At 44.7% G+C, this 27153-nt stretch overlaps 1 protein-coding gene across 3 annotated transcripts in view; it reads left to right on the forward strand.

The window, feature by feature from the left end:
• The window catches only part of sec24b (SEC24 homolog B, COPII coat complex component), a 45576-nt gene that overhangs the window by 8750 nt on the left and 9673 nt on the right, over positions 1 to 27153 (forward strand). For all 3 annotated transcript variants that reach the window (XM_079504808.1, XM_079504809.1, XM_079504807.1), the window contains 17 exons: positions 4341 to 4487; positions 6409 to 6492; positions 7212 to 7375; positions 8864 to 9048; positions 10452 to 10554; positions 10922 to 11048; positions 11671 to 11780; positions 13086 to 13198; positions 14749 to 14867; positions 16251 to 16306; positions 17918 to 18124; positions 19926 to 20049; positions 21328 to 21486; positions 22018 to 22191; positions 23828 to 23938; positions 24882 to 25057; positions 26703 to 26840. In XM_079504808.1, coding sequence (XP_079360934.1) covers positions 4341 to 4487; positions 6409 to 6492; positions 7212 to 7375; positions 8864 to 9048; positions 10452 to 10554; positions 10922 to 11048; positions 11671 to 11780; positions 13086 to 13198; positions 14749 to 14867; positions 16251 to 16306; positions 17918 to 18124; positions 19926 to 20049; positions 21328 to 21486; positions 22018 to 22191; positions 23828 to 23938; positions 24882 to 25057; positions 26703 to 26840 — 2297 coding nt within the window. The remainder of the gene's footprint in view (positions 1 to 4340; positions 4488 to 6408; positions 6493 to 7211; positions 7376 to 8863; positions 9049 to 10451; positions 10555 to 10921; positions 11049 to 11670; positions 11781 to 13085; positions 13199 to 14748; positions 14868 to 16250; positions 16307 to 17917; positions 18125 to 19925; positions 20050 to 21327; positions 21487 to 22017; positions 22192 to 23827; positions 23939 to 24881; positions 25058 to 26702; positions 26841 to 27153) is intronic.

Below are 27153 nucleotides of genomic sequence, written 5' to 3' on the forward strand. Positions count from 1 at the left end.
ATAGGTGACACAATAATTAGTGGTTTGGTAATAGCTTTCATTGATAATGACTTCCTGTTAAGGTTTCTTGAATTTACATGTTTCCTTGTTTAGCGCTTTATTGTAGCAAAATGAAGAATGGGCTATTTCTTTCTGGCATCGCTCATTTCTGCCTGGGCTATTGCCAATGGACAGCAGACTAGCTGACTGCAGTCGCTGAACAGTCGTCCTTCCAGGCTATGGGACATAGTCTGTCCGCGTCTGGGCGTGGCAGATGTGGACTACTGAGCAATCCAATGCACTTCCATCCCAATGCAAAACTAGCGATCTGGTCAAGGCATATTTTCATTTGTATATTTTACTGCATTGCGCCCTGTCTGGCAGATACAGACATTAACACAACTTGAAAAGACAGAAATGTGTTTACTGTTTAGCAGTGGCTAAAATGTTGAGTTGACCATCTTTATTATCCTATCTTTTGACCAATCTATAATCAGATGTTGCAGTTTAGAGTGAGGACGAAGCTTGCACCAACGGCCCTGTCTGTGACAATCAACCTTTATTTATATAGCACATTTCACACAACCGAAATTGACCAAAGTGCTTCACAGAATCACAGTAGAAAAGTAAACATGGTAAAATGTAATCAAATAAGAAAAGAAAACAGGGAAACATGGCATGTATATTAACAAGAGGCATAAACAACAAGAATACGTAACCATTAAAATAATCAGATAACATTAAAGGCCAGAGAGAAAAGGTGAGTTTTAAGAAGGGACTTCTCGATGGATTGAGCAGCTCTAATGTGGGGGGGAAGGTTGTTCCGTAGCTCTGGGGCTGTATGAGTTCGGACATATATGGGGGAGCCAGGCCATTATCCCATTCTCGGCGGGAACCCCTTTTGGTGTTTTAAGCATTGTTATACTTGAAAAATAGCAGATCTACAAGCTCATAGCGCAGCACTGAGGGCCACGCTACGGGCATTTTCACGAAAAATCGTGAAAATGTGGTGCAAATCTTTGAATATATATTCTTTCAGAGCGAACATTTTTAACTCAACTCTTTGCCTTTGGTAGGTCCCTGGAACAACATATTTTCAGATGGCGGTCCGCGGCCAAATACAGATAATTCTGAGGGTCCTTGACATGAATTGGTATAGAACCAATGACATAGAAATTTAGAAGACATTTTTTTAGAATCGGCCTCGGGTCACAATGGGTCAAGGGATTTAAAAGTAAATAAAATAACCTTGAAATCAATCCTTTGTTTGATAGGGGAGCCAGTGAAGAGTGGTTAGGACTGGTGTGATGTGGTCAAATGTTTTGGTACTGAGAGAGGTTAGGACTGGTGTGATGTGGTCAAATGTTTTAGTACTGAGAGAGGTTAGGACTGGTGTGATGTGGTCAAATGTTTTGGTACTGAGAGAGGTTAGGACTGGTGTGATGTGGTCAAATGTTTTGGTACTGAGAGAGGTTAGGACTGGTGTGATGTGGTCAAATGTTTTGGTACTGAGAGAGGTTAGGACTGGTGTGATGTGGTCAAATGTTTTGGTACCGAGAGAGGTTAGGACTGGTGTGATGTGGTCAAATGTTTTGGTACCGAGAGAGGTTAGGACTGGTGTGATGTGGTCAAATGTTTTGGTACTGAGAGAGGTTAGGACTGGTGTGATGTGGTCAAATGTTTTGGTACTGAGAGTGGTTAGGACTGGTGTGATGTGGTCAAATGTTTTGGTACTGAGAGAGGTTAGGACTGGTGTGATGTGGTCAAATGTTTTGGTACTGAGAGAGGTTAGGACTGGTGTGATGTGGTCAAATGTTTTAGTACTGAGAGAGGTTAGGACTGGTGTGATGTGGTCAAATGTTTTGGTACTGAGAGAGGTTAGGACTGGTGTGATGTGGTCAAATGTTTTAGTACTGAGAGAGGTTAGGACTGGTGTGATGTGGTCAAATGTTTTAGTACCGAGAGAGGTTAGGACTGGTGTGATGTGGTCAAATGTTTTAGTAATGAGAGAGGTTAGGACTGGTGTGATGTGGTCAAATGTTTTAGTACCGAGAGAGGTTAGGACTGGTGTGATGTGGTCAAATGTTTTGGTACCGGTGAGAAAGCGGGCAGGCAGCAGCGGTTTGAACTAATTGCAGGCGCCTGAGTGCGGATTGGCCGATGCCATAATTTACGGCATTACAGTAATCCAGCCTTGAGCAAATGAAAGATTGGATAACGGTTTCGAATTGTTTGGGGGTAGATAGGGTTTGACTTTGGCGAGTAGACATAGACGGGACAGTGATATGCACATGGACAGTCTGCTCAGTTGTGATGGTCCAAGTGGAATAAAATAAAAATACATTTTCAAACGTGCATGACAGCACAAAAAATCACACCCGTGTGAACTGAGTGGTGCAACTCCCCTCTCCCCCAACAGCGCCACTTTTGCCCCTACTGCTACTCATAGTCACATAGGTGAGGACGGGGACGGACGGACATTGCTGTTCCTTGGAGTGGTTGCCCCACTCAAAAATAATGGCTAGGCTAGTAGTTTGCATGGGAAGTTTGCAGACATAGTAATTCTAATTTCTATCAATATCCTAATTACAGTGAGATTGAGCTAATAGTTAAATTTGTTAATCTCTGTGTGTTCAGTTTGGGAAAACTTGTCTAGCGCACAGCCATCTTCATGCTTGGTCTGGGCTGGCTGAGTAAACGGGGACTCGGACCCCATATATTTCCAGGATAATGGATAGATAAGACTTGTAGTAAGGTTGTTATTTTGAGAACTAAATGCCCCACAATATGAATACATTTTTATGTTTTATTTTCATGGTAACTGTATAAGTATAATCGCAATATTCCACTCGAGGGTGATGCTTGCAAAACTCTCCTCCGCCTGGTTCCTTACGGCATCACTGTCGTGCTCGTGCCAATAACCACGATAACGCACACACCCTTTGGAAAGGGGCTTAACAAGCTCAACGAGTTGGAGTGGCAAAATAAATTCAAGCATTTGACTGAACTTCATCACATTCCACAAATCATGTAACAACATTACATGACCTACTTAGTCACAGCACGATCAAATGGCCATAGGTAACGTTTTTGACAGTTAAAAGACAATTATGTACTGTATATAATGTACCTACAATAGATACGAGAGGGTATTTTCTCACCAAGCCTAAAGACTACCACTTCAAAATCAACCTAAACCACTGTAGGTAATGTAATAAAGCTTGAAGTTGTGAAAGGACTATGTTCACATGAAAAACAATCACACCCGTGTGAACCGAGTGGTGTAATTCAGTCTTACCCAATACCCAATCTTTCTGTTTTAGGAACACAAGGCTGCTGTACTTTATACCTCATACTAAGCATTTAAAGTACGAGGTATAAAGTACAGCAGCCTTGTGTTCACAAAACAGAAAGATTGGGTATTGGGTAAGACTGACGTTATGCATCTTTCAGGACCTTTCACTGCTTTGTCTCAACCATTACTCTGGTAATGGCTCTGGTCTCAGCCACCGCGGTAGATATTTTGACATTCCGTTCCGTGGTCTCTGGATCGGGTTCTGGTGAGGAGGCGGGCAGCAGAGTTTTGCACATACTGAAGTTTTTTGAGAACTTTAAAGGTGACACCTTGCAGTAGTCGAGTCTGGATGTGATGAAGGCATGGATGAGTGTCTCTGCAGTCTGCAGCAGTGTGGGATGGAGGCAGACATGCAGCCAAAAAAGATTAGTTTGGACCAACGAGTAATAGATTTGAAAGCAACTTTGCTCTCTTATTAAAGAGTATTCTCTAATCTCTTCTCTACACATACTCGTGAAATCTGTACAAATACCTTGACTTGGTTATAATTCATGAAATAACATTTGTTAATACTGCCTTACATTACACTTTTAAATTAGACATACACTGTAGAAATCCACCATAGAGCTGAGTTTTCCTGTACTAACGGTTGAGCAAGTTGGTACAGTACAACTACAGTATAATCTTTATGCTCCAACACCTGTTTTTTGTCTTGTCTGTTGTGGCTGTGTTAAAAGGAACATCTTGGTCTGTCCCATTTTTAGATTTGTAGACCCGACTGTGGGAATTATTGTCATGCTCACAGGTGTGCTGAGTCTGCTTACCAAACACACCTTTTGCTCCTTTTCACGCAGATCTACATGCATGTGACCAGCCAGACCATCCTCCATCCTAAACAAACTGTAGCACGTGTTGAATAACACTGCCATTTGACAGACGCACAACACTCTGTGCTGGGTGTTGCAGCCCCCCAGGTGCTCCCTGTGTACTGACTTCGCCACGTCACTTCACTCCTCACACACCATGTGTTCTGTACCTCTTCCACCCCCCACCCTCTCCCCAACAGGCCTGCAGTACGGATATGTTGCTAATAGTGGAGCTAGCTCAGGCTTTGCCGGCAGCGCCTCGGCCCAGGCGGCAGCAGTAGCAGCCCCCCCCTCGCCATCCAGCTCCGAGGATGATGACGATGATGAGGATGAGGATGAGGAAGCAGGTCTGCTTTAGCTTTGTACCACCCCACCACCGCCCCGTCCCCCCAAGTCACCCTGTCTTTCCAACATCACGCTTGCACTTTCTGTTTACTTTTTATATTGTACATCCCCACTCTTGACACACGCGAGCACCTGCGATCACTGACATTCATATCTCATCTGTATCCGTGTCTATCCATCTGTTGACCCCCCAATACTTATTGGCTTTCCATTTGTCATCTCCTCCTTACTCTTTTCTAGTAGACTAATCATGACTCTGTCCTCCATTTCTGCCTTCTTCCCTGCTCCACATCCTTCCAGCATTCAGCAAATTGCTCATCTTCCTTCCTCCTCAGCATAGCTATCAATGTCATTTGGAATCTTACATCATTTGTTTGGGCTGGGCACTTTGCATGTATCCAAAACCTCGTCTTTCAGACAGGTGAGAGGTAAGTTGCAGTACCTGCCTACTTGTCCTAGGACGGTGTTGCAGAATCCGCTCATCTCCTTGGGATATCAGAAGGCTCCCAAATGTGTCTCCTTGAACCTGTCCCTGAGCTGGACACTCGGCTCATCCTATGTCACTCTGGGAGTCTGGATAGGGGCTAAATGCATGAACTGTAATTGCAATGCAGACGGTGGGATTGTAATGCACGAGTGGGCATTCCATTCCTCACTTAGCATGTGTCTCGGTGCCTCCTTGCTAAGTCACCCAGTAAAGCTCTGGGCAATGATCTGTCTTCTGCTGCAGTGCACTTTAATTACCAACAAGCAATTCATCTATGGTGGCTGAGTGAAAATGCAATCATTATATCAGGATACTGGTTCTCAAAGTGGACTCCGGGGTCCCCCATCAGTCCCCCATCGGTCCTTGAGAGGGTTCTAGGCAGTGCTGTAGCCTAGGTTATTTTTTCAGACGGTCCATAATTATTCCCAGCGCGACACATGCACATATAGGCTATACGCTCGTGGATGAAATGGTTAGCACTAGACGGTATACGCTTTTTCCCCCTAAAACTTTGCCACGGTATACTGCATACAACGGTAGACTACATCACTGGTTCTAAGGGGTCCCCAGGCAGCAAAAAACAAAACAAAAATAAAAAGTTTAAACTCTTAAACCCTAGTTTATTTGTTGCCAGGACCGGCCCACAATTTCCCTCTGTATTGGGAAAGTGATGCTTGGTGCTTTGAGCCTGAGGTCACACAAAGTAGTGGTATGCTGTAGTAAAAAGTATATTCATAACTTTTTGTATGGTTGTATACAAGTCCAGAGGCACATCTGGACTTGGTATGGTTGTATACAAGTCCAGAGGCACATCTGGACTTGTCTCATGGCACACCATTTGTGAACCACTGGTGTAAATGTGGCACCTTGGTGTTCTTCTGAAAGCCATTCGTATGGTTTCACTACTAATGTCTGCAACCTCGAGGCTTTTGTTGGTCAGTCTGTCCTCGTAGCCTAATGTCCACACAGGAGATAATCCAGCAGGGTTGCCTGTTGGTTGGTCAGATTTAGCATGACATAATTGGATCCCACTCTTACCAATGAACTCTCGGCAAGCGCTATACTACTCCATGTGGCCCCAGTAGATTAACTGACTCATTCAAGTGTGTGTGTGCGTGCGTGTGTGTGTGCATACTGTGTTTGTCACTTGTATGCATACGCACACTTCTGTCCCCTCACCTCGAATTACAGAGGACATACACAGAGTTGATGTTCAGTTCAAATGACTAAAAGTTGCTCTTTGTTTTGCCATACAGTACTTGTTGTGCTTTCCTCCCCTCCTTTTTCGTTCCTTTTTATCATCTCTCATCTCTCCTTCCTTCCAATTGACTTCTTCCACTGCTGCCATGCTCATCATTTTATTCTGTTAACCTCTCTCTCTCTCTCTCTCTCTCTCTCTCTCTCTCTCTCTCTCTCTCTCTCTCTCTCTCTCTCAGGTGGTACGTCCTCCTCTACTACTGATAGTGCCTCTCCGGTCCCTAACAGCTATGACTCTTTAGAAGGAGGCAGTCCATACCCAGGTGCACTCTCCAGTCATGCAGTGCAAATATAATACCGCAACATAACAATGCTCCATTCACTAAACATGTTCTGTTCCTTGCACACACATCATCTCCATCCGAAACACTGGGACGTGCGTGTGCGCGTGTGTGTGAATATGCGCATGCTTTCTGGTATGAATGTCATTTCACAGAGAGAGACACTGTTTATATTGTTAAAATCTCTAACTCATGTCTTGCACGTGTGAATATCACATTATTAGTTGGTAGACTGAGGCTTCCAGCAGATTCTAAATTAGTGGTTCCCAAACTTTTTTATATCCAGGACCCCCAAATTGACACTAATTAGCCCACAGACCCCCACTTGAAAAGATATGGCAGGGACCCCCATAAGAGAAGATTTTTACGGCTCTAGCAGAGATTCTCAACCCGTTGAATTTCAAGGACCCCAAGTTTGACATGCATTAGTCTACGGACCCCCATTTAATGTAATTTATATCTCTGAGACCCCAATTTATATTGTAAAATTAATTAATTAATTTAATTTAACTCTGACAGTGTAGAAATGGAACCAAATGGACCCTAACGGTTTCATTTGGTTTCATTTCTATACTCTCTGAATGACCTACACTCTCTCTCTCTCTCTCTCTCTCTCTCCTGCTGTCATTCATTCTCTCCCTCTCCCGTCTGTCCTACGACACACACTGTCTGTCCCTCCCATCCATCGGCCTCTCCTCCAGACTCCATGCCTCCCTCCAATGACATGTCCAACCAGGCCCCGCCCTACAGTAGCTACGGTTACCCCGTTATGCAGCCCACCTATCAGCAGCGGCCCGTCTCCCACGTCGACTCCTCCCCTTCACACGAAGACTACGGCCAATCCAGCTACCAGCAGTATAACCAGGTAAAGCCTGATTGATTACAATGGTCTATAGATAACAAAACTACAAACTAACAAAGTTTTGCAGTGCGACACGCCTTTTAACATCTCAACATGCCCCTGAAATCACATGGAAGAGAGACACAAACCTTGCTAATGCTATATTTAGTGGTTCAGGTTAATAAAGAACATATTCAGGGGCATCTCTTACTTGAAAAACCTTTCATGTTTATATGCATTTGATGCATGCGTTTACCTTGCTTACTGTTAAGTCGCTGTGGATAAAGAGTGTCTGCCAAATGCCTAAATTATAATATACTGTATAAAATCACACCCATGTGAAGTGAGGGGTGCTCTTATCATCGTACATCATCATGACGTAACATGTCTATTTGCTCAGACACTATGATGTAAAATTGTCCATCCATTGTCAATAGGAATTTAATGTTTGTGTTAGACGAAAGTCTACACTAATAGCTGAATATAGGAGGCACCCCTCAAAAATCACATGTGTGAAGTGAGGGGCATCAGCATACATCATCATACGTCACATTCCGTGCTCAGCCAATCAAATCATCACAAATCTCATTCCAGCCAATCACTTTTATCTTCAATATTGACTTTGCTCAGCCAATCAAATCATCGCTATGGGGTGATCGGCCACAGCCAATCATCAGCCAATGTTTGTGTTCACACAAACCCTCAAAGCTGGGCTAAAGATATATAGTATATATAAAGCAACAGCTACAGTATATAATACCCCACACATTTTATGTACCGGTACCTACATTTTGGATTGGCCAAACGTCACCTTCCCAAATTGTGTCATAGTCAAATTACGTCAAATTTTACGTCATAGTGTAAACACAAACATTGATGACGAAGGTGCGAACGCAAATTATGATTGGCCGGAATGAGATGATGTATGATAATGTACGATGATAAGAGCGCCCCTCACTTGACACGGGTGTGATTTATTTTTTAACTTAATACTTTCAGCGCCATTGCCGAAGACCTTTGTCAATTGAAGCCTAATTTTGATACTAACACTTAACGCCATTGCCGAAGCCCTTCGGCAATTGCGCTTTTATAGTGCGTTCGATTGTTCAAGCCAAAATGCTACTTACGTTAGCCGGTTAGCTAGCTGTGTTGTTAGCACCCAGATGGCATTTTGGTCAAAACAGCGTTTCTTTGACGGCACAGAGCTGATGATCTGGAGCTCTGCAGAGCTCCGGTCTGGATTCACAATGTAAACAAGGCCGGCCCAGCTCTGTGTAAATTCCTAACTTAGGACTACTGCTAGTGGAGTGGAAATGGCGGCTTTTCAAAATAAGAGTTCAAATAAAAAAAATGCTAATCGTAAATTTTCAATAAATGATAGCGCTGAAAGGGTTAAAAATCTTTATATTTGGCATTGTCTTTATCAATGGTTGCAGGGTTGCTATAGTGCCTCTCTGCTAGTTAATGAATCCACAGGGAGTTCAGGTTTCTATTCTTTCTCCCCCTCCCCAGCCATTCCCTAACCTGTCCCAGCTGCAAACGGCCCTCGGGGGCCTCAGTGGGGTGCCAGAGTTGGAGATGGAGGCCCTGATGCCGGTGAACCTGCTGCATGAGAGGAACCTGCTGCCCACCAGACCCCAGGAAGCCCCTGAGCCCAACCTCAGCCCCGAGCTCAGGAAGGTCAACTGCAACCCACAGTGAGTTGAGCGTTCGCTGGCATACTACCGCGTAGTATTATTTATCAGGGGGCAGTTATATCCATACTATAGACATAGAAAGGTAGACGTCTCTTCCGGCTCTGGGGGTGAATGCTCTCAAGCGAGGGCAAGCTTCCATGTTGGTGCCAAGGAACGTAATTAAAGGAAGGGACGTGAGTCAGGTGACTGCAAGGCCACCATGACACTCATGTCCATATAACTCTATATATGGGCGCCACTTCCGCCCTCAGTGCGAGACAGGTTGCTCCAATGAATTGCAGCGGCCAATGAGGCGTCTACCTTTCTATGGTTATATCATCATCATTACTTGTATCTTAAGTCTCCCATTCTGGCCATGAAAGCCATAAAGACGTAGTGCAATGGCTATTTCGGTCATTTTATTTTGAAGTTTGAGTCTGAAACGGAAGGCTGTACGGTTTCTGAACCAATCAGTGCGTCACATGCCTTCAGGCGATGGGACGGTAGCTCTGCTACACGCGCGGCGCATGGAGTTTGATTGTTTACAAGCCAGACAGTCGGCCAGTATGCTGCTATTTGGCTTATTTCTAACCTATAATGTTTTCAGATATATATTTTAAGTTTGAAACGAGTAATACACTGCCTGTGTCATCTTGAATGAGACTTAAAAACGTAGTTCTGTAATGGAGGATAGTGTTTTGAGGACCGTGCAGCAATGGAAATAATTGAGTGGTGTAAACCACTCCTACAACTGGCTTTGTTATTGAGTGGTGTAAACCACTCCTACAACTGGCTTTGTTAGTCTGTCTGTGCAGAAAAAATGAGCATGGTTCCTACGGTCACCCGGTTCACCCGGGTGTGATTTAATTACGTCAGACATTACGTCAGACCACAGCTGATCAGGCTATATAAGACCTTACACCACTCAGTTCACACGGGTGTGATTTATTTTATTTATGCAGGACTCGACACATCATCACACATCACGTTTTCGTTAAGTAATTAAAATTTAAAAAAAATAGGACCTTTGACATAAAAATCACACCCGTGTGAAGTGAGGGGTGCTCTTATCATCTTAAAACATGATGATGTAAAACAAACATTGAGACAAAGCAAACATTAAATTCTCTTTATTGTCAATGGCGTTTTTAAAACAAACATTGAACTAAAAACAAACATTAAACCTGTATATAGGAGGGGCTATCGCCCCTCAAAAATACACAAAAGTGGAAAACCTCCCATTTTTTTGGCATCCATTGTTAGGTATGCCCATATGATGACCACGGATATGGTTTAAAAGTGTGAAAAACATATTTTTTTATTTCACTATGTCTTTAAATGCCTGGTGAAAGTGAAGTGATTCTTATGAGGAATATGATAGTTGGGTCATATTTGAAAATCCTTGCATTGTCTCTGTTCCACAGTACGTTCAGGTGTACCCTGACCAGTGTTCCCCAGACGCAGACACTGCTCAACAAGGCCAGGCTTCCCCTGGGACTGCTGCTCCACCCCTTCAGAGACCTCCAGGTAAGACCCACTGACTCGATGTTGGGAGCCAAATTACACTAAATATGTTGGTTAAAAAATAGAGATGTACAAGGAACCTGGCAAAAGTTTACAAGAAACCCTTAGGATTAGCAGTTACAGGCACATGACAGAGAAGTAGGTCAGGAAAATGGTTACAGTTGCGCACAATCCAGCCACATTTCCTGGGGGAACACAAACAATGCCTTCGCCTTAGAGATGAACAGAAACATATCTTTCCCTCATTTCATGTGTTTGGGGGATCATGAGGTGAACTCAAAACACAAACCATGCAATATGAAACACTTGGGTCCATACAGTACATAGAGTAAGACTCACAATGTCATTATCCCCCCCGCCCTTTTTGCAGAACTTACCGGTGATCACGTCAAGCACCATCGTTCGCTGTCGCTCGTGCCGAACATACATCAATCCCTTTGTCTCCTTCCTGGACCAGCGCCGGTGGAAGTGTAACCTCTGCTACAGGATAAACGATGGTACGACCCACCATCTCATAGAATAGGCACCCACCCACCCACCCACCCACTCACTCATTAATTCATTAATTTGCTTATATTATGTATTGAAATAAATTGTCCAACCTCTCTTTACCACCCTATTTAAATCAGAGAACTCAGTCAGTGTTGATTTTGACAGCAAATGTTGATTTAGTCATAGTCACTTGAATAGTTTTCATTTAGTTTTAGTCACATTTTAGTCACCTGGAATGTTTTAGTGTTACCGGTAGTCTAGTTTTAGTCTACTAAATATCATAAGATTTTAGATCTACAAGCTCATAGCACGGCACCGAGTGCCGCACTACGAGCTTGTAGATCTGCTAAAATTGTGAAAATGTGGCGCAAATCTTTGAATATATATTCTTTCAGAGCGAACGTTTTTAACTCAAATATTTACTTCTGGGGGGTCCCTGGAACAACATATTTTCAGAAGGGGGTCGGCAGCCAATTACATATATTTTTGGGAGTCCTTGACGTGAAAATGTTTGAGAACGACTGACATAGAAACATTTCTTTTCAGAAAACTGATTTAGAAGACATTTGTAGAATGGTCCTCAAGTCTAAATGGGTTAAACATTGTGTCATTTCCCCTCTGTCTCAGTGCCAGATGAGTTCATGTACAACCCAGTGACCCGCTGTTATGGTGAGCCGCACAAGAGACCCGAGGTCCAGAACTCTACTGTGGAGTTTATCGCCTCCTCGGACTACACGGTGAGCTCTCCTCTCCTCTCCTCTCCTCTCCTCTCCTCTCCTCTCCTCTCCTCTCCTCTCCTCTCCTCTCCTCTCCTCTCCTCTCCTCTCCTCTCCTCTCCTCCCCTCCCCTCCTCTCCTCTCCTCTCCTCTCCTCCTCTCCTCTCCTCTCCTCCTCGGACTACAAGGTGAGCTCTCCTCTTAAGTTTTGAACATTTAATTTGTCCGTCCACTAGAGGGAGTGCCGGTCACACAGTTGTGTGGCATACAGTGAGTGAGAATAAACAAAAGTGTGGCTCGTTTAATTTGTAAAATGCCATGGTATGTGCCCATGAGACAGTTTGGTCGATATCGATATCCGATATAATAAATTGCTGTTATAGCCGATAACCGATATTACCGATGTCGATACGATCTCATTCTGTAGAACTAGAATTATAATAATTGTGTCTATTCTGAAAAATACATAACAGGGTATCTGCACTGCAGGCTTAGGCAACTGAGATTTAACTTTAATGCCTTATATTTAATGTTGTGAGCTTGCAGATCTATTCAAGCTGTTACTTTGGGCTTGTTTATCTGTAAAGACAATCGGGGCGCTCTTATCATCGTACATCATGACATAAAATAGACACTGTCTATTTGCTCAGACACTATGAAGTCATCCATTCATTGTCAACGGGAATTTATGTTTGTGTAGGACAAAGTTTGTGGACAGACACAAACAAGACCAACCAAGCTGTATATAGGAATAAAATCATACCCCGATGACCTGTGTGAAGTGAGGGGCGCTCTTATCATCATACATCATCTCATGAACAACTGCATTTATGTGATTGGTTAGCCGATTTGCTCGTCTACATATGAAGTAAACTTTCCCTTCATTGTCAATGGCATTTAATGTTTGTGTTGCCACAAATGTACGTCATATTTGACGGACAATCGGACATATGACCTAATTTCTCCTTTCATTGTCAATGGCAAATATGAGACGTGTGGGGACAAAAGCTGTATATAGGAGGGGCTAGCGCCGCTCAAAAATATTGAACCAATGTTTTCTCATTTTCCGAAAAATTAACATTTTGGAGGTGGGTGGTTTCTGCTATATGCTTACACACGTGTGTGTGTGTGTGTGTGTGTGTGTGTGTGTGTGTGTGTGTGTGTGTGTGTGTGTGTGTGTGTGTGTGTGTGTGTGTGTGTGTGTGTGTGTGTGTGTGTGTGTGTGTGTGTGTGTGTGTGTGTGTGTGTGTGTGTGTGTGTGTGTGTGTGTGTGTGTGTGTGTGTGTGTGTGTGTGTGTGTGTGTGTGTGTGTGTGTGTGTGTTCAGTTGAGGCCCCCTCCTCCAGCGGTGTACCTGTTTGTGTTCGACGTGTCTCACAATGCTGTGGAGGCTGGATATCTGAAGTACTTCTGTGAAACATTACTGGAAAACCTAGAAAAGTAAGTGTGGCACTCTGCTAGCAGTGTATTCCTTACACATGTTTACATTTATTCATTGGTTCCTCTGGCTGACTTAGTTTAAAAACGTTTACTGTAAATCGTTCAATAACTCTCTATTCTCCCCTCCGATTGGCCAGCGATTCGGAACTCTTCCCAAGACTTTGTTGTGCTTTGCCATCACCTGATAGGACGGTATAGGGTGGGTGGCATACCCACCCACCCTATACCGTCCAATCAGATGAGGTGGTTTCCTATAATAGTGCGGTCTCCTATAGAGATAGGCAACCACACTCGCAATTCCGCAGGATTACATATTTCTAGTTAGAACCTAACTTTACTTGCTCCTCTCATATTATTGATCGAAGATTTGCCATAAGGGATTAACACACTCTTCCCTCCAAACCTACGCAAACTCCAAACTGACCCTAGAGGTGAATCCTACCCGCTGTCCAAACCCCTCTCAGCCGTCCTACAGTCTGTCTCAGTAAAGGAACACGTAAAAAGAGGGGTGGACGATGCACTACTATATAATGTGGAAGGAAACGACCGAAGCACTGGTTCTAAATGCCTGTCAGGTCTGTTTCTCAGGGAGATATTTCATCTCCTCTGTCCCCCTCATCATCTCCTCTGTCCCCCTCACCACAGAACAGGCTGCGACAGAAAGCTGGCCTGCAATCCTGTTGTCTGGACATCGTCCTACCTCTCTTCCTCTCCCCATCTTAACCACACTCTGAAGTCAATACTTTTTCAGTTAGGATAAAGTTCACTATAATGCAGTCTATAAAAATACAGTTTTGGGTGGACCTTCGACCCTCTCGGGTGCGGGGAAGGCCGGCAGGCTCGCCTCGAAGAAAACACTTTAACCCATTTTGGGCGGGAACCCCTTTTGGTGTTTTAAACATTATGTTATGATTTAGCTATTGTAAAATAGCAGATCTACAAGCTCATAGCGCGCCACCGAGTGGCGCGCTACGACCTTGTAGGTCTGCTATTTTTGAAAAATCGTGAAAATTTAAATTTCGAGGTCAGGCCTAAATGGGTTAAAGGAAAATGCACCAATCTGATGCACTTTGAGAGCCATATTAAGATTCTAGATCTATGAATAAAATGGGTCCTCAACACAGGGGTCCTCAACATGTTTCATACCAAGGACTAGGAATGTCCCGAGCACGTTATTTTGCTCCTGATCCGATTCCAATCATTTGATTTTGAGTATCTGCCGATACCGATTTTTCCTGATACGATATATATATATTTTTTTAACACTTATGCAATATCACAATAGTACAATATCCAAAATCACAGATATATGCTAAGGATAAATATTGACACTAGGGATGTCCCGATCATGTTGTTTTGCTCCAAATCCGATTCTGATCATTTGAAATTGACGTGATCGGGAACCTACCAAGGACCCCTTAGCTGAGAGAGAGGGGTAGAGCAACCCCTCTACCCCTGAGTGGCTCAGGGGTAGAGCGACCAGACGGGAACCGCGAGGTTGAACCAGTGTTGTAAGTAAGCCTTACACCGTGGCGTTGTGTGAATCTCAGGTTGCCTGGGGATACACGGACCAGGGTGGGGTTCCTGACGTTCGACAGCACCATCCACTTCTACAACCTCCAGGACGGCCTGTCACGGCCACAGATGCTGGTGGTCTCAGACATCGATGGTATGTGTCCATTATCTGAACTACTAAAACAGCGGCATTCAGTCCTGCAAACACTGTGGACTGTCAAGTAGTACCTAGCCTCGGAAACCCAGACGTTTTAGAACCAGTCGAGTAATTGACCCTGTGCATTGCAGCCATGTATGTGTGTTTGTAAATTAACAGACACAGTAGGCAGGCTCTATACTGGATCTGAGCAGTGGATAGAAACCAAGCTTTCCATACTTACTGAACTATGGAAAACCTGGTGATGTGAGTTTAAGTAACATTTTAAGGATATATCCTGGAGTGTTTGGTAGATTCAGTTGAAGGAGGTGGAATAACTGAACATCATACTATCGAGAGGTATTTAAACACAGTTGACTGGTGATGCAAGCTGGTAGCTTAGAATCTCTAGCAAAGTGTTGCTAATGACAGGGCAGGCATTATTAAAAGACGGAGAAGCTGCGAACATTAACAAATCACTGTACGATTTATAACGCACGGTTCAAGAGTTATAGGGCAAAATGTTAAGCAGCCGATGTGAAAAGTGTTCTTCTTCCTTGGTCTACCGATGGGTCCCGAGGTTAGCTGTTCACAGACGGACGGACAGACGGACTCGAGGGACTGAAAACATAATCCTTGCCATCGGCGTAACGGCCTGCCCTGGCGGGATAACAAATGCATGGCGATACTTCCCAGTTCTACTGGCAGAATGCATTAAGAACGTTTAGGCCCGGACAGACAGAGAAAAAGACATGCCCATTTGTAGACGGCTAGCCTCCTACAAGAGCCATGCTGTACAATAATTGAAGTAAATATGACCACATTAGGGTTATGAGTCGACCTTCCATAATGGCTGCTTGACCATTTAAATTACCAGCCACCAGTGAAGCATTCGACTGGTGGCTCCTATACTTATGAAACTTCTGGAATATTTGATGTGATTACCACACTTGAATACCAGGACGTGGATGGTGGCATGATTTATTACTTTTGACTAGGCATTCATTATTGACTATAATTATGGAGCAAATATTTCTGGAAAATCCATTTAAAATACTTAGTTCATGATTTATTCCTTTGCTAATGAAGAATGATGTTCACTAAGGAGTCTGAATGACTCCCAGATGTACAACAAAGGTATGCGGAGCGACCACCAGACAAAATACAGTATGTGGGGCGACCACCAGACAAAATACAGTATGTGGGGCGACCACCAGACACAATACAGGTATTTTGGCTGTGGTTGCTAAGCTTGTTTTCTCTGAGATTGACTAGTAATAAGTCATCCTCTGGAGGTGCTCTTCTTTAAAATTAAAAAAAACTTTTGGTGTCATGTGAACATATAATTTTGTTGCCTCGGTTGAAGACATCTTAATATATATATTCTTTCATGTTTTTCAGATGTGTTCATTCCATCTTATGACAGTCTAATGGTCAATCTAAAGGAAAGCAAAGAGGTAGGTAGGGCTTGTGTGTCTTCGTTGTGTGTTGTGATGTTTGTGTGAATGTAAAAATGGCTTATTCTATGACAGCCTTCATGTTTGTTGTGATTTGTTTTGGTTCATATTGTGCAACTTCACTCACCTAACTTTGTTTTCCTCTCTCTCTTCCCTGTTTCCCTGTCATTGCCCCCCCCCCCTCCTTTCCTCTCTCTCTTCCCTGTTTCTCCTGTCATTGCCCCCCCCCTCCTTTCCTCTCTCTCTTCCCTGTTTCTCCTGTCATTGCCCCCCCCTCCTTTCCTCTCTCTCTTCCCTGTTTCACCTGTCATTGCCCCCCCCCCTCCTTTCCTCTCTCTCTTCCCTGTTTCTCCTGTCATTGCCCCCCCCCCTCCTTTCCTCTCTCTCTTCCCTGTTTCTCCTGTCATTGCCCCCCCTCCTTTCCTCTCTCTCTTCCCTGTTTCACCTGTCATTGCCCCCCCCCCTCCTTTCCTCTCTCTCTTCCCTGTTTCTCCTGTCATTGCCCCCCCCCTCCTTTCCTCTCTCTCTTCCCTGTTTCACCTGTCATTGCCCCCCCCCCTCCTTTCCTCTCTCTCTTCCCTGTTTCACCTGTCATTGCCCCCCCTTCCTTTCCTCTCTCTCTTCCCTGTTTCTCCTGTCATTGCCCCCCCCCCCTCCTTTCCTCTCTCTCTTCCCTGTTTCTCCTGTCATTGCCCCCCCCTCCTTTCCTCTCTCTCTTCCCTGTTTCACCTGTCATTGCCCCCCCCCCCCTCCTTTCCTCTCTCTCTTCCCTGTTTCTCCTGTCATTGCCCCCCCCTCCTTTCCTCTCTCTCTTCCCTGTTTCTCCTGTCATTGCCCCCCCCTCCTTTCCTCTCTCTCTTCCCTGTTTCTCCTGTCATTGCCCCCCCCTCCTTTCCTCTCTCTCTTCCCTGTTTCTCCTGTCATTGCCCCCCCCCTCCTTTCCTCTCTCTCTTCCCTGTTTCTCCTGTCATTGCCCCCCCCCCCTCCTTTCCTCTCTCTCTTCCCTGTTTCACCTGTCATTGCCCCCCCCTCCTTTCCTCTCTCTCTTCCCTGTTTCTCCTGTCATTGCCCCCCCCTCCTTTCCTCTCTCTCTTCCCTGTTTCTCCTGTCATTGCCCCCCCCCTCCTTTCCTCTCTCTCTTCCCTGTTTCTCCTGTCATTGCCCCCCCCCCCTCCTTTCCTCTCTCTCTTCCCTGTTTCACCTGTCATTGCCCCCCCCTCCTTTCCTCTCTCTCTTCCCTGTTTCACCTGTCATTGCCCCCCCCTCCTTTCCTCTCTCTCTTCCCTGTTTCACCTGTCATTGCCCCCCCCTCCTTTCCTCTCTCTCTTCCCTGTTTCACCTGTCATTGCCCCCCCCCCCCTCCCCTCCTTTCATCTCTCTCTTCCCTGTTTCACCTGTCATTGCCCCCCCACCCTCCTTTCTTTGACTGTCATCTCCTCTGTCCTGCTCCCTACTCCCCCCACCTTCCTCTACCATGGCCTTCTCCTTCACTCCTCATCACCTCTTTCCCTCCATTTCTCATTCTCATCCTTTGGCCTACTTGCCGTTGTTTCTCCTGCTCTCATCTTCTGCCACTCCCTTCCCTCCCTTCCACCCCTGACCGTTCACCAGCTGGTGAAGGACCTGTTGCTCTCCCTCCCATCCATGTTCAGTCATAGCATGGAGACCCACAGTGCTCTGGGCCCTGCGCTGCAGGCCGCATACAAGCTCATGTCTCCCACCGGGGGCCGAGTCTCTGTGTTCCAGACCCAGCTGCCAACGCTGGGGGCCGGCCTGCTGCAGTCCAGAGAAGACCCTAACCAGAGGTCCAGCACTAAGGTATGGCACATTGAATACGGATTGATTGATTGGTTGGTTGGTTTTATCGATCAATATTGACTGATGAGTAGACTACTACTTGTGTGACATATTTGTTTTTTTACTAAAGCCTGTTGTGTTGACTTAATTACATCCTTGGTGCCTAACTAAGATGAGCTGAGCTTTTATTTACTCGTCAACAAATCAATCACTAGGATCCCCTTAAAATAGGATCGGTGAACCAATAGGATGTTTTCGACCGGCACCCGCCCCTCTAGAGCAGAAACCACACAGGCTAGGCCACCCGCCCCTCTAGAGCAGAAACCACACAGGCTAGGCCACCCGCCCCTCTAGAGCAGAAACCACACAGGCTGGGCCACCCGCCCCTCTAGAGCAGAAACCACACAGGCTAGGCCACCCGCCCCTCTAGAGCAGAAACCACACAGGCTAGGCCACCCGCCCCTCTAGAGCAGAAACCACACAGGCTAGGCCACCCGCCCCTCTAGAGCAGAAACCACACAGGCTGGGCCACCCGCCCCTCTAGAGCAGAAACCACACAGGCTAGGCCACCCGCCCCTCTAGAGCAGAAACCACACAGGCTAGGCCACCCGCCCCTCTAGAGCAGAAACCACACAGGCTGGGCCACCCGCCCCTCTAGAGCAGAAACCACACAGGCTAGGCCACCCGCCCCTCTAGAGCAGAAACCACACAGGCTAGGCCACCCGCCCCTCTAGAGCAGAAACCACACAGGCTAGGCCACCCGCCCCTCTAGAGCAGAAACCACACAGGCTGGGCCACCCGCCCCTCTAGAGCAGAAACCACACAGGCTAGGCCACCCGCCCCTCTAGAGCAGAAACCACACAGGCTGGGCCACCCGCCCCTCTAGAGCAGAAACCACACAGGCTAGGCCACCCGCCCCTCTAGACCAGAAACCACACAGGCTAGGCCACCCGCCCCTCTAGAGCAGAAACCACACAGGCTAGGCCACCCGCCCCTCTAGAGCAGAAACCACACAGGCTAGGCCGGGCTACAACTAAAGTAACACTTTAACTGTTGCGCATAGTTCTGAAGCGTACAAATCATGCTTACTGTTGTGCGTAGGCCCATTCTGAGCCAGGAAGAAGCGTTCTATAAAAACCTGGGTTTATGTATTGGTATTCATTGGAATTGGAAATCTTACATTTCTACTCTTGCCAATACTTTGTTGATTTACTAAGCGTGACATCATCTTAGACATGAAACAGTCATGGCCTAAAACACGAGAAAGATGTTCCCAGGACCATGATTTATTATCATCTGTTGTTTATAGAGCGATGTAGAACGACGAGGGCCCAGGAAATAATTCTCTGTTCATTTTCCCCATAGACTTTTCAAAAAGTATTTATTTAAAGACGTTTACACCACGGACAAAGCAAACTCTTGTTGTGACAAATCATGACAATAAACACAATGTTTTGGGCCGATTCTTTTCTTCTTTCTAATTATTTGATCTGCCCAATACATTGTGTTTATTGTCATGATTTGTCACAACAAGAGTTGGCTTTGTCTGCGGCGTAAGTCTATGGGGAAAATGAACGGGGAATTATTTCCTGGGCCCTCGTCAGGGGGCCCAGGCACATAAATAGAGCGACGCTCTATTTATGTGATGTACAAACAAATGACAGTCAGATGCATATTTGCATTACTGGAGCGTGTGATGATCGAGGCAGACAACTGTCCGCATCAGTATTATTATTCAAATCGCAGCAGGCTCTCAAAGACAATTATGTTGTATGGGGAAAATAAAAGCACATGCACTCAGTTGTGTTGTTGTCAATTCCAGAGTGTTCAGCACCTGGGTCCAGCCACAGACTTCTATAAGATGTTGGCTCTGGACTGCTCGGGTCAACAGATAGGAGTGGACCTCTTCCTGCTCAGCTCCCAGTATGCTGACCTGGCTTCTCTGGGTAAGAAATGCAACTCTCCTAAATACCTTTTTATTAAAGTGTCGGTAAGGCTGGGCAAATATCGATATTATTGTGACGAGACTACCTGTCATCTGGGATTTTGGATATTGTAATATCGCAATATATGGCATAAGTGTTTTTTGCCACCAACTGGTTTTATTTACCAATTTAAACCTTATTTTATACAATTTTCAAAAGTAGACAAAATAGCCAATCTCCAAACGCACAACGTGTTGCAATGTGCAACGTTTGAAATAATCGCCCAGCCTTAGTATTAGGTCTCCCAAGGTGAAACATCTTGTTTGAAGGTTTCCCATGCATTGATATTTACCTGGGCGAGAATGGGAAATTGTAATTAATGCTACCTCTGGTGCTGTGGGTTACTCATATAAACATTTTTAATAATGTTGAATGTTTTAATGCTGTTGATTGTCAAGCATGTGAAAGTCAGGGTCTATGCTATACTATACGTAGCGGCAGCGGTGGCCGAATGGTTTGCGGAGCGGTCTTGTTATCGGAAGGTCGCCAGTTCGAATCCCCGGACCGGCACGTTAAAATTACCACCGCTGAAGTGCCCTTGAGCAAGGCATCTATGAGCAGGGTCTGGCTGTAAACAAGCATCTCGAGCTTAGTCCATTCACCCTGGGTAAACAAAGAAATTTGCTTTGCTTTGCTTTTGCCTCAAATGTTTGCCCAGAATAAAGGTTCATATATGCACATTGTTAAATCACAGCTTGTACAAGATGTGGAGAAGTGAGTCCTTGTGCAATATTTGTGGTCAGTTGTGCAACATTTCACCGTATGTTTGAGCAATAAGGTGCTGTTCTTCTTTGTGCTGTTAGTGAAGTTTATGAGCAGTTTCAGAAGGTGCAATATTCTGGTTTTGCAATAACCGATTTTTATGAGCAGTACAACCAATGCACGGCACTGTAGTATTGACTGTGGTTGACCCAATAAGGTGCCACTTCTCCTATGATGATGTTTTCCAAATAGACACATGCAGGATGGTGAACTGCCACTGCCACAGCTGCTGTGGCTGCTGGGATGATTCCCAGTATGTTGGGGGAGAGATGTGTATATCTGAATGTTTGTGGTCTCTTCTTCTCTCCACCGAGTACTGCCTTGGGGAACTCCTTTTAACATTATGTTTATAGGATTAGAGGAATAGTGTCTGGGCTCCGAGACCTTAACCTTTTTGTAAAAAATGTAAACTGAGTAAGAATGTAGGTTGCTAATAGAATTCCAAATGTGTATTTCCTCCCTGCTCTATAAACGCAGCCTGTGTGTCCAAGTATTCGGCCGGCAGTATCTTCTACTACCCGTCCTTCCACCACATTCACAACCCAGCCCAGTTGGAGAAGTTCCAGAAGGATGTGGAGCGCTACCTCACCAGGAAGATCGGCTTCGAGGCCGTGATGAGAATACGTTGCACTAAAGGTAGCAGGGGGCAGGGGTTGTCCATGTTGTACTTGTTGTTTTTATGAAAACACGTTTTCCACTTGATATTAACACAATCCAATCCATGCCAACCTCGAGATATCTTGTGGAAAGCTATTAAACCCATCTTGTCCAAACACGGAATTTGATAAGAGAGCATCAATCCAGCATTAAAAATAATTACCTTATTTTAGCTTCCGACGCTAGACCCCATAGGGGTCCCATGTGTTACATCAGTGGTTTTCAACACCTTTCAAACCAAGGTCCATTATTTTGTGAAACCACTGTGTTACAACATTGAAAATCCAAAAACGCTGTGTAATGTAAAACATTAATTCAAGGACGTGGAACGTAACTATTTCAATGAAATGAACTGTGCGTTGTACTATATTTTTATTCTTTTAACTCTTTAAATGACATGAAATGAACTGTGTGTTGTACTTTATTTGTATTCTTTTAACTATTTCAATGACATGAAATCAACTGTGCGTTTCACTTTACTGTTATTCCTCTTCTGTCTGTGCCTCTCAGGTCTATCCATCCACACGTTCCATGGGAACTTCTTTGTGCGTGCCACTGACCTGCTGTCCCTTGCCAATGTGAACCCAGACTCTGCCTTCGCTGTCCAAGTGTCAATCGAGGATAGCCTGGCAGACTCCTCGCTGGTCTGCTTCCAGGCTGCACTGCTCTATACATCTAGTAAAGGTGCAAACACACATGCAGAAAGATGGACTCGCAGCCATATACCTGTGTACGGTATTCTGTGTACACACACAGACGGTGCCATTCAGAATGGGTGCATAGACACCTCATGCAGACACACAAAGACACAGTGGCTCAGGGGTAGAGTGGCCGGTAGAGCAGCTGGAGGTGAATCACAAGGTTCCCAGTTCGATTCCCAGGCTCCTCCAGAGTTAGTGTCGAAGTGTCCTTGAGCAAGACTCTAAACCCCTAATTGCTCCCGATGTGCAGGTTGGTGCCTTGCATGGTGGAGTGTGTCTGTTTGTGTGTGTGCTGCGCATTTAGCCCTGGAAGGTTCCATTTTGTTGTGATTTAAAAATAGTAGTAAAGATAGACGCTCAACCTTGCGGCAAGCAGGGGACCTTTCTGCAGCAACCTGGTTGCTGTGGTTTTCCGGTGGTGTGGTTATTGTCACACCCACCTAGTTACTATGACATTACATTATGCACATTTCACTACCGTGCTGCACGTACATGAACACTCATGTGCACTTGTGTATCATGCACAGATGATAACTAACTACTAATACAAATGCCAACGAATGCGTTTGATGTTTTGTCATAGGCTAAGTGTGTGGGTGTGTTTTCTCACAATGGACAATGCAATGTGTTCCAGAAGGGATAGACAATCACAGGAAAGTATTAGAAAGTCAGCCCAAGTTTGCTTTCCTCTAATGGACGGCCTCCCACACGCTATCTGAATCGCCCCACTTCTTCACCACTAAAGCCCTGTTTTATTCTTAGACTATCCAAAAATAGCCGATCCACAAGTTCACACTGAGTGAGTTTGTAGATTGTGTTTTTTTTTTTGGTGAAACATGTAATCTGTAATCTCATGCCCAAAATAAGGACGCCAGTGTGGAAGTGAAACCCATTCAGGACGGGAACCCCTTTTGGTGTTTTAAGCATTATGTTATACTTCGCTTGTAGATCTGCTATTTTTTGAAAAATCGTAAAAATGTGGTGAAAATCTTTGAATATATTTTCTTTCAGAGCGAACATTTTGAACTAAAATCTTTGCTTCTGGAACAACATATTTTCAGATGGGGTCCGTGGCCAAATGCAGATAATTCTGGGGGTCCTTGACATGAAAAAGTTGAGCACCACTGACATAGAAACACAGAAAACCTTTAGGATTCAGAAGATTTTTTTTTAGAATCTGCCTCAGGTCTAAATGGGTTAAAGCGAAAGGAAGCAAACACTAGGAATGTTAACCCATTCAGGCCTGACGTCGAAATTTAAAAAAAATGTTTTCTAAATCATGACAATTTTCTGAAAGATTTGAGGCACATTTTAACGATTTTTCAAAAATAGCAGACCTACAAGTTCATAGCGCGCCACTCGGTGGCGCGCTATGAGCTTGTAGATCTGCTATTTTTCAATAGCTAAATTATAACATAATGTTTAAAACACCAAAAGGGGTTCCCGCCCAAAATGGGTTAAAGAAATGATTGTATCCCCTTCAGTAATTGTTGGGGTATCTGCTACGGTAACATTTTTTGACTTGTTGGACCCTGTTCAAAAACACAAATACCTTTTTCATGAAAAGCAAATGATGACAATATCGTGTCCCTCTCTTGGTCATCCATGCTGTCGTCCAGGGAAGCGGCGTATCCGCGTGCACACGCTGTGTCTGCCGGTGGTCAGCCAGCTGAGTGAGGTGTATGCTGGGGCAGATGTCCAAGCCATCACCTGTCTACTGGCCAACATGGGTGAGTCCAAGACTCCAAGTCCCAGAATGCATCTTTATTTTAATTACATCAATGCGTTTTCTGCCTTGTAGTAATATGTGAATTGAAAGATTGTTAGGTGGTATCAAATCAAAAGGAAATAAATAACACACTCTTCCATTTTTCAGGCTTCAGCTTTGTTGCCTGTCATGTCCACTACTTATTTGATGTGTATATAATCCAGTTAGGAATAAAGGAATAGCCAGCACACAACACATGTCCTTCACATGGTTTATTTGCCTCTGACGGACAATAAACCATGTGAAAAGGACATTTCTTGTGTGACTGGCTATTCCTTTGTTCCCATGTGTACATTTGAGCCTTGCACCTACAAGACAACTTTCTAATTTGGAGTGTTGCAGGTTCTCTTTGTTAAAATGATTTGTTAAAGATGGAGTGCCATGATTTATTTCCACCCTAAAACATGATCATCAGGTATTAGTTATATAAGGAGGAAGATTTTTTTTTCCAAAAAAGTATTTGTTAAAATGACGTTTTTATGTGGACACGCCCACCAGTTCAAGTATGCCTGGTTTGTCTGATGGGTGGTTATCCACCTGAACTGAAGCCGCACCCACAGCTGTTGTTGTATGATAAAGGGGCAGGGGTTAGGGGAGGGGATGATGGTGTGATGTCACTATATCACTGTTTGTTTTTCATTGGCACGTTTAAAGGTCAAGGTTTCAGCCTCCAGGAAGAAACCCTAAATACAAAGGAAAGACATCATTGCACATAACAACCACACCAAGGGGTCTAATGAAGTACTGTCACCTCATAAACACATGAAAAACTTGAAAAAATACAAAGATCACGGCACTCCATCTTTAGATTTGTATAAAGATAGAATTTCTGAACACTTTATGTGGGTCTAAATCAAGGTGTGATATGTCCCTACTTAAATGAATTTCCCATGTCAACGTGGCAGCCATCGACCGGTCGGTGTCATCTAGTCTGTCGGACGCGCGGGACGCCATGGTGAACGCCGTGGTGGACTCCCTGTCGGCCTACAAGAGCACCGTGTCCAACATGCAGCAGTCGGGACTCATCGCTCCCTGTTCACTGCGCCTCTTCCCCCTCTACGTCCTCGCACTCCTCAAACAGGTGCATGTGGACACACACACACACACACACACACACACACACACACACACACAAAACACACGGCTGACGAACAGACTCAACAGAGGCATGCAAGATGAGATGATGAGCCCAAACCACACCAACGATTCAACATGCAACTCCTTGCAACGACTTGCAACCATTATCTCCAATAGCAGTTGGAAGGAGTTGCAGTGGTGTGGCTGACTGTTGTGTTGCAAGGATAGTTGCAACAGGATTGGTGCGGTTTGGGCTTTAAAATGCCTTCTAAATCCTGACCTAAGATTTCAAAAATGACTATATAGAAAACAAAAACTGATTTGCAACAACTAATTTGCAACAACTCAAAAATGGGTTCCCATCTTGAAAGGTAAAACCCCAAAATGGGTTCACGTGCTTAATGGGTTAACTAAAACTAAGCAGAAGCTAGAAACTAAACCTAGGTGTGGGGAAACAAGCAGAAAGTGTATTGTGCACATATGTGGTCGTCTTGGTCTGGTCAATTTGTCAACACAACAAGCAAGGAGAGTCGTGGATTATGTGTGCACAGTTTCATGCCAGATCGGTCCAACGGTGCCGGAGTTTACCTGCTCGGTCACAAACATAGTCTGGGCCACGCCTTCAGCATGGTGGAGACAATAACCTTGACACACACACATCCATCCATGTTGTCACCAGTGTTGCATGAAACCCCCATGACTCTTGCAGATACTAGACAGGATTAATTCGCACACATATTACCGAGGGTATTATTCACACACACACTCTAAACCACGCCCTCAACCCTGAGCTGCAAACATATCCGCCTTATTCACCCACATGTTCATACACAAACACACGCACGTGCACACGACAGTTTAATGCCATGCCACATTCTCCAACACCCCATTAATTCCTGTTTTCATCTGGGGCTTATGCGTATAGTATACATCCTGGCCTGGGTGTGTTCACATTGTTGCTTCAGACAGACAGACTGACATACCCACCATCAGCTGGCCTACACTTACTACTGACACACACCAAATTACAGTACTTGAACCTTTTATTAAAAAATAAAATATTACAGAGGGGTAATACCGCAAAATGAAAGGCCATGCTCGTTTGTTTGGTTGTCTCTATTGTTTGAGCCACCCTTTCATTGTAATATCACAGACAGTTAACATGTATTTTGTAGCAATTGTTCATTGTGGTAAATCTTCATCGGATCACCTTGATTTTGGACCATCTTGCCAAACATTGAGGGCGTTGAAGCCAAAATATAAAGACATAGTGATGTCTTCCCTGCCGTTGTAACCTAACTGCGTTCGTTACACCCCTAGGTGCGATATTATGTTATTGCTTTCATAAAGTAGGCGTAAACGTCTTTAAATAAATACTTTTTGAAACGTCTATGTGGAAAATGAATGGGGAATTATTTCCTGGGCCCTCGTCGTTCCTGGGCGACCCACGGGTTGAGAACCCCTGGACTAGTTGATAAGGGGAAAAAAGGGGGGGGGGGGGGGGTTCTCCTGTTTTTGTAGGCTTCAAGATCAGCTAGAATGCTAGATTATAGTCACCAATGTACACAGTTAATATAAAACTAAAACACACAGTGAAAGCCCTACTCCCAACGCGTCCCCTGACTCCCCTGCTGCGTCTCTCTCTGCAGACAGCCCTGCGGACGGGGACCAGCACGCGGCTGGACGACAGAGTGTTTGCCATGTGTGAGTTCAAGAGCCAGCCACTGCAGCAGATGATGCGTATGGTCCACCCCGACCTCTACCGCCTGGACAACATGTCCGACCAGGTAGGAAATGCAGGGCTGCAACCATCCAGCTTACGGTATGTTCTTAGCGGTTGTCCTAGCGTTGACTTTTTAGGTAAATCGAATAATCGAGAAGGTTTATTTTTAATACATTAACAATGTTAATCAATTTACCACTTAACCATTATTTTATACTTTTTTTGAACGTTTTTGAAAGCTTATCTTTTATACTCTTTTATACTGCTTTCAGATTTTTATTAAAGGGATAGCATGTTGAGATACAAATACAGATAATATACAATATATCATTAAAACAGATCTTAAGTATAGTGCTCACAGCCCCCAGCACTAGAAG

Source organism: Electrona antarctica (assembly GCF_951216825.1).
Source record: "Electrona antarctica genome assembly, chromosome: 1".
NCBI classification, from domain to species: domain Eukaryota; kingdom Metazoa; phylum Chordata; class Actinopteri; order Myctophiformes; family Myctophidae; genus Electrona; species Electrona antarctica.